This window comes from Ranitomeya variabilis, chromosome 4 (assembly GCF_051348905.1).
Source record: "Ranitomeya variabilis isolate aRanVar5 chromosome 4, aRanVar5.hap1, whole genome shotgun sequence".
In the NCBI taxonomy this organism is placed as follows: domain Eukaryota; kingdom Metazoa; phylum Chordata; class Amphibia; order Anura; family Dendrobatidae; genus Ranitomeya; species Ranitomeya variabilis.
Window position 1 is genome coordinate 568,392,519 of NC_135235.1, and position 13,707 is coordinate 568,406,225.

At 45.3% G+C, this 13,707-nt stretch overlaps 1 protein-coding gene across 1 annotated transcript in view; it reads left to right on the top strand.

Moving 5' to 3' along the window:
- Window positions 1–13,403, top strand: part of LOC143768117 (uncharacterized) — a 30,462-nt gene extending 17,059 nt beyond the window's left edge. Inside the window, exons 2-5 of the mRNA XM_077256805.1 lie at window positions 11,559–11,630; window positions 11,730–11,943; window positions 12,037–12,196; window positions 12,308–13,403. Coding sequence (XP_077112920.1) covers window positions 11,559–11,630; window positions 11,730–11,943; window positions 12,037–12,196; window positions 12,308–13,214 — 1,353 coding nt within the window. The 3' untranslated portion in view covers window positions 13,215–13,403. The remainder of the gene's footprint in view (window positions 1–11,558; window positions 11,631–11,729; window positions 11,944–12,036; window positions 12,197–12,307) is intronic.
- Window positions 13,404–13,707: the final 304 nt, after the last annotated feature.

A 13,707-nucleotide genomic window follows, 5' to 3' on the forward strand; every position in this document is an offset into this window, starting at 1 on the left:
CAATATATAAAAAAGTTAATACGATCAGTAAACGACGTAACAAGAAAAAAAGTCAAAATGCCAGAATTATATTTTTTTGTCGCCGCAATAGTGCATTAAAATGCAATAATGGGCGATCAAAAGATTATATCTACATAAGAATGGCATTAATACAAATGTCAGATTGGAATGCAAATAATAAGCCCTCGCCCTGCACCAGATAATGAAAAATGGAGACACTACGGGTCTCAGAACATAACACAATTTTTTTTTTTTTAACAAACTTTGGATTTTATTTTCACCACTCAAATAAAAAAGAAATTAAAAATGTTTGGTATCTACAAACTTGTAGTGACCTGGAGAATCATTTTGGCTGGTCAGTTTTAGCATTTAGTGAACATGGTAAAAAAAAACAATTGTAGAATTGCACTTCATTTGCAATTTTCCTGAACACTATATAGTAAAACAAATGGTGTTGTTCAGAACTACAACTTGTCCCGCAAAAAACAAGCCTTCAAATGGCCATATTTATGGAAAAATAAAAGTTATATATATAAAAGTTATATATAAGCTATGTTTCTGGGAAGAAGGGGAGCAAAAAACATAAATGCAAAAATGAAAATGGGCTGCAGCATGAAGAGGTTAAAAGAGAGGACAGATACATCCAACATGAGTGGGAAAAAACAATGTTGTGGTGGAAGGGGGAATAGGCCAGGTGTTTGAGGTGTATGTGAGTTAGGTGGGAATGTTACTGAAGGCCCTACTGAACAAACACTATCTTGTCATATCGAGACGGACAACAACTGTTACTGGTTGGGATACTTAACTCCCTTTCTTTGGCAGCTGCACAGCAGTACGCCTTATAGATGAGGGCCAAAAAAAGCATGTGCTCCAGTGGATGGCAAGCCCTGCATCAAATGGCCTCTTCTCCTCTTCCTCCACCTTAACATCACACACAGTGCCATCCTCAGTGGTGGCACCCCAATTACCCTTCTTTCCTGCAATGTCACAACTCTCCAACCGCTCTACTGACTTTGAGGAACAAGAGATGAGCGAGTCTGAAGACCTGTTCTCACTTTCTATTCCATGGGCATCATAGGTCTGCTCAAAAGATTCACAGCATCTGCACCGATGCCCCAAATTTTTTTCAGTTGGATTCCGGGGTGGATGAAGTAGGGTCCGAGCAAAATCCAGACACTGGTCACCAGACGTTAACCCTAGTGGAGGTGATCCTGATGAGTCTTTAGGCACACGCGGATTGTACTGTTCTGTCAGGGCAGGAAGAGGAGGAGGGTGACTCTCAGGGTGAGGAGTGATAGAACAGAGAGAATGACAATAAGGTTATAGATTTCAGTAGCTGAGTAGCTCAGCAGTGGAGGTGGAGGAGCAGGAAGATGAAGAGGTTATGTTGCAGCTTTTTACACAGACAAGGAGTGATGCAATCATGACAGGCACTGCATCCTCAGCCACAACTCTGGATGTGGCCAGCAGCGTTCGCAGGTCTGCAGTTCACAGGGGTGGCAAGGGTTGCCTAGCCTGGGCCTTTTTTAAGACTGCAAAGGATGACCCAACTCACGTTATCTGTCAACTTTGCAAAAAACTACTATAGTCTGGGAATCTCACTGCGCTAAAATGCGGACTAGCAGTCCTTGACAACCACTGGTCATCCCATCAACTGCAGCTGCTCCTTCTTCCTTTTCTGTCACCTTGGCAAGTGTTCTCACACAGGTCTCTGGCCGCAGAACCTCCACTTCTTTACTCCCTGCAGTCGGGGTGAGTGAGAGCCCGTCTGCTGTTATGTAAGTAGAGATGCCTTCTGTTTTTGTTTCATCGAGCACACTACATCTTTCGTAATCAACCATAACATCTCCGCCTGCACCTCACTCACAGTCCAGCAGTTTGTCGTGTTCATCCTAATCCACCCTCTCTCACCACAGCAGCCAGACCTCAGTTTCGCAGTTGCGGTCACGTAAAAGAATGTTTCCTTCTAACCATTCCAAAGGTAACATCTTGAACTCCACCATCTCCAATCTGCTGAGGTTAGGGGTTTGTTAGGGTTCGAGTAAGGGTTGTGTTAGAGTTAGGGGTGTATTAGGGTTGGGGTTAGAATTAGGGTTTCTTCAGAAGTAGAAAAAAAATTATGATATGATGGCTAGTGTTGCGCCCAAGTGCTCACTACTCGAGTTTGCATCGGGTACTCTGGTATTGTGGATCCCCACTTTTTGGGGGTATTTAACCCCTTCATGACCCAGCCTATTTTGGCCTTAATGACCTTGCCGTTTTTTGAAATTCTGACCAGTGTCCCTTTATGAGGTAATAACTCAGGAACGCTTCAACGGATCCTAGCGATTCTGAGATTGTTTTTTCGTGACATATTGGGCTTCATGTTAGTGGTAAATTTAGGTCGATAATTTCTGAGTTTATTTTTGAAAAAAAACGGAAATTTGGCAAAAAATTTGAAAATTTCGCAATTTTCACATTTTGAATTTTTATTCTGTTAAACCAGAGAGTTATGTGACACAAAATAGTTAATAAATAACGTTTCCCACATGTCTACTTTACATCAGCACAATTTTGGAAACAATTTTTTTTTTTGCTAGGAAGTTATAAGGGTTAAAATTTGACCAGTGATTTCTCATTTTTACAACAAAATTTACAAAACCATTTTTTTTACGGACCACCTCACATTTGAAGTCATTTTGAGGGTTCTATATGGCTGAAAATACCCAAAAGTGACACCATTCTAAAACTGCACCCCTCAAGGTGCTCAAAACCACATTCAAGAAGTTTATTAACCCTTCAGGTGTTTCACAGCAGCAGAAGCAACATGGAAGTAAAAAATGAACATTTAACTTTTTAGTCACAAAAATGATCTTTTAGCAACAATTTTTTTATTTTCCCAGCGGTAAAAGGAGAAACTGGACCACGGACGTTGTTGTCCAATTTGTCCTGAGTACGCTGATACCTCATATGTGGGGGTAAACCACTGTTTGGGCGCACGGCAGGGCTCGGAAGGGAAGGAGCGCCATTTGACTTTTTGAATGAAAAATTGGCTCCAATCTTTAGCGGACACCATGTCACGTTTGGAGAGCCCCCGTGTGCCTAAACATTGGAGCTCCCCAACAAGTGACCCCATTTTGGAAACTAGACCCCCCAAGGAACTTATCTAGAAGCATAGTGAGCACTTTAAACCCCCAGGTGCTTCACAAATTGATCCGTAAAAATGAAAAAGTACTTTTTTTTCACAAAAAAATTATTTTTGCCTCAATTTTTTCATTTTCACATGGGCAACAGGATAAAATGGATCCTAAATTTTGTTGGGCAATTTCTCCTGAGTACACCAATACCTCACATGTGGGGGTAAACCACTGTTTGGGCACATGGTAAGGCTCGGAAGGGAAGGAGCACCATTTGACTTTTTGAATGAAAAATTATCTCCATCGTTAGCGGACACCATGTCGCGTTTGGAAAGCCCCTGTGTGCCTAAACATTGGAGCTCCTCCACAAGTGACCCCATTTTGGAAACTAGACCCCCCAAGGAACTCATCTAGAGGCATAGTGAGCACTTTAAACCCCCAGGTGCTTCACAAATTGATCCGCAAAAATGAAAAAGGACTTTTTTTTCACACAAAATTTCTTTTAGCCTCAATTCTTTCATTTTCACATGGGCAACAGGATAAAATGGATCCTAAAATTTGTTGGGCAATTTCTCCTGAGTATGCCGATACCTCATATGTGGGGGTAAACCACTGTTTGGGTGCACGGCAGGGCTCGGAAGGGAAGGAGCGCCATTTGACTTTTTGAATGGAAAATTAGCTCCAATCGTTAGCGGACACCATGTCGCGTTTGGAGAGCCCCTGTGTGCCTAAACATTGGAGCTCCCCTACAAGTGACCCCATTTTGGAAACTAGACCCCCCAAGGAACTTATCTAGATGCATAGTGAGCACTTATAACCCCCAGGTGCTTCACAGAAGTTTATAACGCAGAGCCGTGAAAATAAAAAAATAATTTTTCTTTCCTCAAAAATGATTTTTAGCCCAGAATTTTTTATTTTCCCAAGGGTAATAGGAGAAATTGTATCCCAAATGTTGTTGTCCAGTTTGTCCTGAGTACGATGATACCCCATATGTGGGGGTAAACCACTGTTTGGGCGCACGGCAGGGCTCGGAAGGGAAGGCACGCCATTTGGCTTTTTGAATGGAAAATTAGCTCCAATCATTAGCGGACACCATGTCGCGTTTGGAGAGCCCCTGTGTGCCTAAACATTGGAGCTCCCGCACAAGTGACCCCATTTTGGAAACTAGACCTCCCAAGGAACTAATCTAGATGTGTGGTGAGCACTTTGAACCCCCAAGTGCTTCACAGAAGTTTATAACGCAGAGCCGTGAAAATAAAAAATGTGTTTCCTTTCCTCAAAAATATTTTTTTAGCCCAGAATTTTTTTATTTTTGCAAGAGTAACAGGAGAAATTGGACCCCAAAAGTTGTTGTCCAGTTTCTCCTGAGTACGCTGATACCCCATATGTGGGGGTAAACCACTGTTTTGGCACACGTCGGGGTTCGGAAGGGAAGTAGTGACGTTTTGAAATGCATACTTTGATGGAATGCTCTGCGGGCATCAGGTTGCGTTTGCAGAGCCCCTGATGTGCCTAAACAGTAGGAACTCCCCACAAGTGACCCCATTTTGGAAACTAGACCCCCCAAGGAACTTATCTAGATGTGTGGTGAGCACTTTGAACCCCCAAGTGCGTCACAGAAGTTTACAACGCAGAGCCGTGAAAATAAAAAATCATTTTTCTTTCCTCAAAAAAGATGTTTTAGCAAGCAATTTTTTATTTTCACAGGGGTAACAGGAGAATTTGGACCCCAATATTTGTTGCCCAGTTTGTTGTGAGTACGCTCATACCCCATATGTGGGGGTAAACCACTGTTTGGGCGCACGTCAGGGCTCGGAAGGGAAGTAGTGACATTTGAAATGCAGACTTTGATGGAATGGTCTGCGGGCGTCACATTGCATTTGCAGAGCCCCTGATGTGCCTAAACAGTAGAAACCCCCCACAAGTGACCCCATTTTGGAAACTAGACCCCCCAAGGAACTTATCTAGATGTGTGGTGAGCACGTTCAACCCCCAAGTGCTTCACAGAAGTTTACAACGCAGAGCCGTGAAAATAAAAAATCATTTTTCTTTCCTCAAAAAAGATGTTTTAGCAAGCAATTTTTTATTTTCACAAGGGTAACAGGAGAATTTGGACCCCAATATTTGTTGCCCAGTTTGTTGTGAGTACGCTCATACCCCATATGTGGGGGTAAACCACTGTTTGGGCGCACGTCAGGGCTCGGAAGGGAAGTAGTGACATTTGAAATGCAGATTTTGATGGAATGGTCTGCGGGCGTCACATTGCATTTGCAGAGCCCCTGATGTGCCTAAACAGTAGAAACCCCCCACAAGTGACCCCATTTTGGAAACTAGACCCCCCAAGGAACTTATCTAGATGTGTGGTGAGCACGTTCAACCCCCAAGTGCTTCACAGAAGTTTACAACGCAGAGCCGTGAAAATAAAAAATCATTTTTCTTTCCTCAAAAAAGATGTTTTAGCAAGCAATTTTTTATTTTCACAAGGGTAACAGGAGAATTTGGACCCCAATATTTGTTGCCCAGTTTGTTGTGAGTACGCTCATACCCCATATGTGGGGGTAAACCACTGTTTGGGCGCACGTCAGGGCTCGGAAGGGAAGTAGTGACATTTGAAATGCAGACTTTGATGGAATGGTCTGCGGGCGTCACATTGCATTTGCAGAGCCCCTGATGTGCCTAAACAGTAGAAACACCCCACAAGTGACCCCATTTTGGAAACTAGACCCCCGAAGGAACTTATCTAGATGTGTGGTGAGCACTTTCAACCCCCAAGTGCTTCACAGAAGTTTATAACGCAGAGCCGTGAAAATAAAAAAATAATTGTTCTTTCCTCAAAAATTATGTTTTAGCAAGTAATTTTTTATTTTTGCAAGGGTAACAGGAGAAATTGGACCCCAACAGTTGTTGCCCAGTTTGTCCTGAGTACGCTGGTACCCCAAATGTGGGGGTAAACCACTGTTTGGGCGCACGTCGGGGCTTGGAAGGGCGGGAGCGCGATTTGACTTTTTGAACGCAAGATTGGCTGGAATCAATGGTGGCGCCATGTTGCGTTTGGAGACCCCTGATGTGCCTAAACAGTGGAAACCCCTCAATTCTAACTTCAACACTAACCCCAACACACCCCTAATCCTAATCCCAACTGTAGCCATAACCCTAATCACAACCCTAACCCCAACACACCCCTAACCATAACCCTAACCGCAACACAACCGTAACCCTAATTCCAACCCTAATCCTAACCCTAATCCCAACCGTAACCCTAATCCCAACCCTAACCACAACTGTAACCCCAAAACACCCCTAACCCTATCCGTAACCCTAACCACAAGCCTAATCTTAACCCTATTTCAAACCCTAGCCCTAATTCCAACCCTAACTCTAATTCCAACCCTAACCCTAAGGCTATGTGCCCACGTTGCGGATTCGTGTGAGATTTTTCCGCACGATTTTTGAAAAATCTGCAGGTAAAAGGCACTGCGTTTTACCTGCGGATTTACAGCAGATTTCCAGTGTTTTTTTGTGCGGATTTCACCTGCGGATTCCTATTGAGGAACAGGTGTAAAACGCTGCGGAATCCGCACAAAGAATTGACATGCTGCGGAAAATACAACGCAGCGTTTCTGCACGGAATTTTCCGCACCATGGGCACAGCGGATTTGGTTTTCCTTAGTTGTACATGGTACTGTAAACCTGATGGAAAACTGCTTCGAATTCGCAGCGGCCAATCCGCTGCGGATCCGCGGCCAATCCGCTACCGATCCGCGGCGGATCCGCTGCCAATCCGCTGCGGATCCGCTGCCAATCCGCTGCGGATCCACGGCCAATCCGCTACCGATCCGCTGCGGATCCGCGGCCCATCCGCTGCGGATCCGCTGCCAATCCGCTGCGGATCCGCTGCCAATCCGCTGCGGATCCGCGGCCGATCCACTACCGATCCGCTGCGGATCCGCGGCCCATCCGCTGCGGATCCGCTGCCAATCCGCTGCGGATCCGCGGCCGATCCGCTGCGGATCCGCGGCCGATCCGCTGCGGATCCGCGGCCGATCCGCTGCGGATCCGCGGCCGATCCGCTGCGGATCCGCGGCCGATCCGCTGCGGATCCGCGGCCGATCCGCTGCGGATCCGCGGCCGATCCGCTGCGGATCCGCGGCCGATCCACTCTGTGTGCACATGCCATAACCCTACCCCTAACCCTACCCGTAACCCTAACCCTAACCCTACCCCCCAGCGATCAAAATGTACTTGTAAGGAATCTGCCGACTGGCAGATTCGGCGGGCGTACTGAGCATGCGCCCGCCATTTTCCAAGATGGCGGCGCCCAGCGAGGAGACGGCCGGACACCGGGAGGATCGGTAAGTATGAAGGGGTGGTGGGGGGGTGGATCGGAGCACAGGGGGGGTGATCGGAGCACAGGGGGGGGGGATCCTGAGCAAGGAGGGAGCGGACAGGAGGACGGGGGAGCCGGCAGGCGGACGGAGGGGACCGGAGGACTAACGGAGGGCTGGGGGGGCGATCGGTGGGTGTGGGGGGGGTGACTTCAGTATTTCCAGCCATGGCCGATGATATTGCAGCATCGGCCATGGCTGGATTGTAATATTTCACCAGTTTTTTAGGTGAAATATTACAAATCGCTCTGATTGGCAGTTTCACTTTCAACAGCCAATCAGAGCGATCGTAGCCACGGGGGGGTGAAGCCACCCCCCCTGGGCTGAAGCACCACTCCCCCTGTCTCTGCAGATCGGGTAAAATGGGAGTTAACCCCTTCACCCGATCTGCAGGGACGCGATCCCTCCATGACGCATACGCTGCGTCATAGGTCGGGAAGGCACAGACTTTCATGACGCAGCGTATGCGTCAAAGGTCGGGAAGGGGTTAACAGCCGTGAAACATGCAAGGCAGGAACTTAAGAATGTCACTCGAGCACCCGTGATATTTGGTGCATAGTAGCGAGCACTTGCGCTCAACATTAATGACAACATATTCAATATGACGACCTAATGTTATCAAATTCTGTGTTGTACGTGTTTTGTGGATTCAAAATGCTCACTATACCCCTGGATAAAATTCTTGAGGGGTGTGGTTTACAAAATGGGGTCATTTGTGGGGGTTTCCACTGTTTAGGCACATCAGGGGCTCTCCAAACAGAACATGGGTCCACTAATTATTCCAGCAAATTATGCATTCAAAAAGTCAAATGGTGCTCCTTCCCTTCCGAGCCCTGCCGTACACCCAAACATGTGGTTTAGCCCCACATATCAGCACGCTCAGGAGAAATTGCACAACAAATTTTGAGGTTGAGTTAAATGTTTATTTTTTTTCCACATTCCCAAAATTCCTGTGAAGCACCTGAAGAGTTAATAAACTTGAATGTGTTTTTGAGCACCTTTAGGGTGCAGTTTTTAGAATGCTGTCACTTTTGGGAATTTTCTGTCATATACAACAAAGAACAAGAGAAAGGATATGCACACTAGTGGGATCACCAACCATAATAATCTTTATTGAAAGTAATTATACAATGCAGGGCAATGAAAAAGACAATTTAAAACCATCTAAAAAGGCCAAAAAAGGCCGTACAAAACAACTAACACCTCCCAGGACAAGTAATCTCATAAAGCATATATATACATATGTACCTCAACACATAAAACTAGGCATTAGCAAGATACAAATTGAGCTGACACACATAATAATAACCACATAAATAACAATAGCCTGTGCCGCCAGCTGTCCTTAAATACAAAGTATCAACCTAGAAAAATATGCTGTATAATGCAATAGTAATGTGCAATAAGGCTACTTTCACACTAGCGTTAACTGCATTACGTTTCAAAACGTCTTTTTTCAGAAAAAACGCATCCAGCAAAACTTTTTGCTGGATGCGTTTTTTTCCCATAGACTTGTATTGGCGACGTATGGCGACGGATTGGCATACGTCGTGTACGTTTTACGACGGATGCGTCGAAATTTGGCGACACGTCGTCTCAAAAAAACGTAGATTGTAGCGTTTTTTGTCTCCGCCTAAAAAACGTGTCGCGACGCATCCTGCGGCATACGTCGTTGGCTGCAATGGAAGCCTATGAGCGACGGATGCGTCGGGACACGTCGTACGACGCAATGCAGCGCTGCAATACGTTTTTTTTACACTGAGCATGCTCAGAAGCTGGATTTTGTTGCCAATTGGCCAGACACCCCCAAATCTATATAAACCTGGCCTGGGCCTTCAACCCCACATATGCCTGCAAGACCCATGAGAAGACTTCCAGCAAGAGCTAGCCAGCCACAAGACCCCAGCGTGACACAGGAGCCAGCCACAGGAAGGAGCCAGCCACAGGAAGGAGCCAGCCACAGGACTCCAGCCATAAGACCTCAGCCACAAGACCACAGCCTGACACAGGAGCCAGCCACAGGAAGGAGCCAGCCACGGGACTCCAGCCACAAGACTCCAGCCACCATAGAGCCAGTGTGAGTATTGCAATTTTTGTGTGCATCTGTGTGCCTGTGCATTTGTGTGTGTATATGAGGTACTGACTACAGAAAGAGCTTAAAACCTGAAGAGAACCTGAGGCCTGCCATCGTCCTGCACCAGCCAGTGCCATGCTAGAGTCCAGATGCAGCCTGATTCCAGCCACTGTGAAGACCTGCTGCTTCAGCCAAAGGATTGTCAGCCTTTTGTATGTGTGTGTGTGTGTGTATGCGTCTTCTGATTGGGTTCACCTTTCTGCCTTTGTTGTACATATGTGTATTTGCCTAAAGCTATGTGCGTGCATGTGTGTATTTTTGTACGGCTGTGTGCTTTTGTATCATGTGCCTGCACCATATTATGCCTTTGCCAATTTTATGCCTGTTCATGTGGGAGGGTATGTGTCCATGTGCAGGATTGCATCAGGATGTGGTCAGGATTTTCCATCAGTATTTGTACGCCAAAACTAGGAGTGGGTGATCAAAGCAAAAGTATGCCTTTTTTCGTATTATACTTTACCTAATTTTTACACTCCTGGTTTTGGCTTTACAAATACTGATGGAAAATCCTGACCAAATTCTGAGGCGATCCTGAATGTGGACACATACCATGCATGTTTTTTGTGTGCGTCTTGTTGATTGCATGTGCATTTGTCCATGCTGTAATAGGTTATTTGCCTTTTTCTGATGTATTGACTGTATAGTGGTCTGTGCAGCATGTGGTTTTATTTTTTTTTTTTTTTTTAAAATCTGATGTGTTTTTTAAAAAAGTCTAGCGGTCTGCAGCTTGTGGTTTGAATGTGTGAGTGTGGGTTTTTTCTATTTAATAAAAGTGTTGATTTTTTTTAAATTACAGTTATAACCTTTTGCAGTTGAAGTACTTGTATTTAAAATAAAGAGCATGTCAGCTCCTAATTGTGATTTAAAAAAAAAAAGAGTGAAAAAAAAAATTATAATAAAATGTTTATTAAAAAAATGTCCGTAGTATTATTTCATAAAGGTAAATTTAAAACTGGTGTATGTACCAATGGTTACACATGCAATACAGGGTTGGTTGAGGGCTAATTTTTTTAATAAAGGTTAACCTGTGTTTTTTTTTTTTTTTTTTTGGGGGGGGGGGAGGTTATTTATTTTACATAAAATGTGTCAAATATATTTTTTCTTGGTGTTAACATTAAAAAATTTTATTTTATGGGACATGGAAATTAATGGTATATCGTGCCACTTTTTTGGGGGGGGTTTTGGTGTTCACCTGTATGAACATTTCTGACATCATTTTAGTAGGGTGTTTATCATTGAGCATTACCTAGTTCAGGGGGTGGTCTAACTATAGATCCATTATACATATTAACAGATAAACCAGGACCGCTGCCCACCAGGACACAGCCGCTGCCCACCAGGACACAGCTAAAGTGCTAGAAGTAAGTTTTGAAGACCCCAAATCTGCTACTTCAATGTGTAGAGCAGATTGCAAGTGTCTTTTAACTTACAGAGCCACCAGGACCACAGCCACCGGCTATCCCACCAGGACCACAGCCACCGGCTATCCCACCAGGACCACAGCCACCGGCTATCCCACCAGGACCACAGCCACCGGCTATCCCACCAGGACCACAGCCACCGGCTATCCCACCAGGACCACAGCCACCGGCCTTTGTACATCAACAATGTCCTCTTCTGACAGCCCTCCTCCACAGCAACAGCGTTTATCGGTAAATTAACACAAAACATTTTTTTTTTTTTAAATTTCTTTAAATTACATTTTTATGGATAACTACATGCATAAATTATGTTTCAACAGGAAGCTGAATCAGATGAGGAGCTGTCAGAAGGGGGCGAGACGGGTGGAGAGATGCAAGTGGAGGAGGAACCAAGTGTAAGTATTGGTGAAACAGTTGCTTTGCACATCACACTGCACCATACACAAAACAGATTACTAAACACCTGCCTACCTTAACTGAGAATTTGTTTCCTTTATTTCAGGCTGCTGCTGCCGCTGAAGGCTCTCCCAGACAGTCCCAGAGTCGGCGGACTCGTCGCCGCGGTCGGCCATCAGTGAGTTTTTTTTTTTTTGGGGGAGGGGGATTCTATTGGTACTTTAGTATTTCAGTGTACTAATTTGTTTGTTTTCCTTTTTTTTTTTTTTTGACACAGGCTTCACAGCGTGCTCCCGCAGAAGAGGAGGATGATGATGATGACATTGATGTAGACTGTCTCATCGAGGAGGTTCGTGAGCGGGAGCCGCTGTGGAACATGGCTGACCGCAGGCATGCAGATACCGGTGTCACCCGTCGGCTCTGGGACGAAGTGTGTCGCACCCTGTTTCCAAGGCGGGAGAGCCTTCATCCTCAGCAGCAGAGCAAACTAGGTAAGTATTCACTTTCCAGTGATGTTTTGAGCTGACTGTAATGTATTGCATTTACCAATTTTTTGTTTTTTCTTTTGATTCTTGTCTTCACAGTTGGAAAGGTTAGGAAGCGGTGGCGGTCACTGAGGGATCGCTTTAAGAGGGAATTCAATGATGAGATGAAGGCCCCGAGTGGCTCTGCAGGAAGGAAGAGGAGCAGATATAAATATGGCCAGGCCCTCTCCTTCCTGAGGCGAACCATGCTAAGCAGAGTGTAAGTATTCTACAGCCCAATTATAACCATGTTAACCTGTCTACTTAGTTTGCTTTCAGTCAGGGCTTTTTCATTCCAATGTATTAATTTCTTTTGTTTTTTCTTTCAAAGCACCTTCTCCAGCCACCGGGCGCCTGCATCTTCCTCTGCGCCCTCTGGAGCGATCCCTCCTGAGTCCGCCACTGAGGGCCACGTCGGTAGGCCCCACACCTCTGTCCCCTCCTCTGACCCCTCCACTTCATCCGCCCCAAGCAGTGGAGCATTATTGCAGGCTTCATTGCTCGCATCTGATGCTGAACAGTTAGCGTTCCCTTTACCCCACCCCTCTGATCCTGCCACCTCGACACCACCATTAGGTTCGTGGCGGCAGCGCCAGAGGGGTCAGGAAAGGAGCTATGCTCCTGAGTTCTTACACCTGAATGCATCCTTCCAAGGCTCTTTCAAAATTTTGGGAGAGCAAGTGACTGCTGGTTTCAACATGGTGCAGTCACGCATCAGTGAAACAAGCCGTGAAACCAGCAGTCGCTTGGATAGGCTGCATTCAGCTGTAAGTCCCGATCCGGCCAACCTTTTTTTCCAATCCATGCTCATGAGCATGGAGAAGCTTTCTTTTGAGCAACAGATGCGGGTAATGAATACCTGCCATAATGCTGCACTGCAGGCCATTAATGAATCGACCCACACACCTCACCACACCTCCACTCCAATTCCACACCAGGCCCCATTTCCACACCATACCCCCCATTACCAAACCCAGCCCCAATACCCACACCAGCAGCATTACCAAACCCAGCTCCAATCCCCACACCAGCACCATTACCAAACCCCACGCCAGTCCCACTACCCTACCCAGTCACAATACCCGACCCAGTCCCCACAACAATCCCGGCCCCCAGACCAAATTACTTCCCCAATGTTTTCCTTACTGAACTTTTCTCTTCCACCTACCCCAACACCACCCCCCCTCTGGTCAGCCTCTTGGTTTAACCCCCCCTTCCACTGCACCACAAACAAGTAGGGTTTCCCCACCTATCGACGTGGTCCAACCTTCCGGCCCATCCTCCTCTCATATCTCCACCCAACAATTTGAAAATTTGTAAATTGTTATTAATATAAATAATATTATAAAAAATGTTCACATTTTTCAAAAAAAAAGTTGGAAAATAAAAATATATTTTTTTTGCAAAACAAAAAAAAAAAAAAAAATAGTTAAAATAAAATTCGGATTACAATTCTACTCTTTGTGTGTGTGTGTGGATTTATTAAGGTTACAGTGCCTACAAGTAGTATTCAACCCCCTGCAGATTTAGCAGGTTTACACATTTGGAATTAACTTGGCATTGTGACATTTGGACTGTAGATCAGCCTGGAAGTGTGAAATGCACTGCAGCAAAAAAGAATGTTATTTCTTTGTTTATTTTTTTTTTAAATTGTGAAAAGTTATTTCAGAGGGTCATTTATTATTCAACCCCTCAACCCACCAGAATTCTGTTTGGTTCCCCTAAAGTATT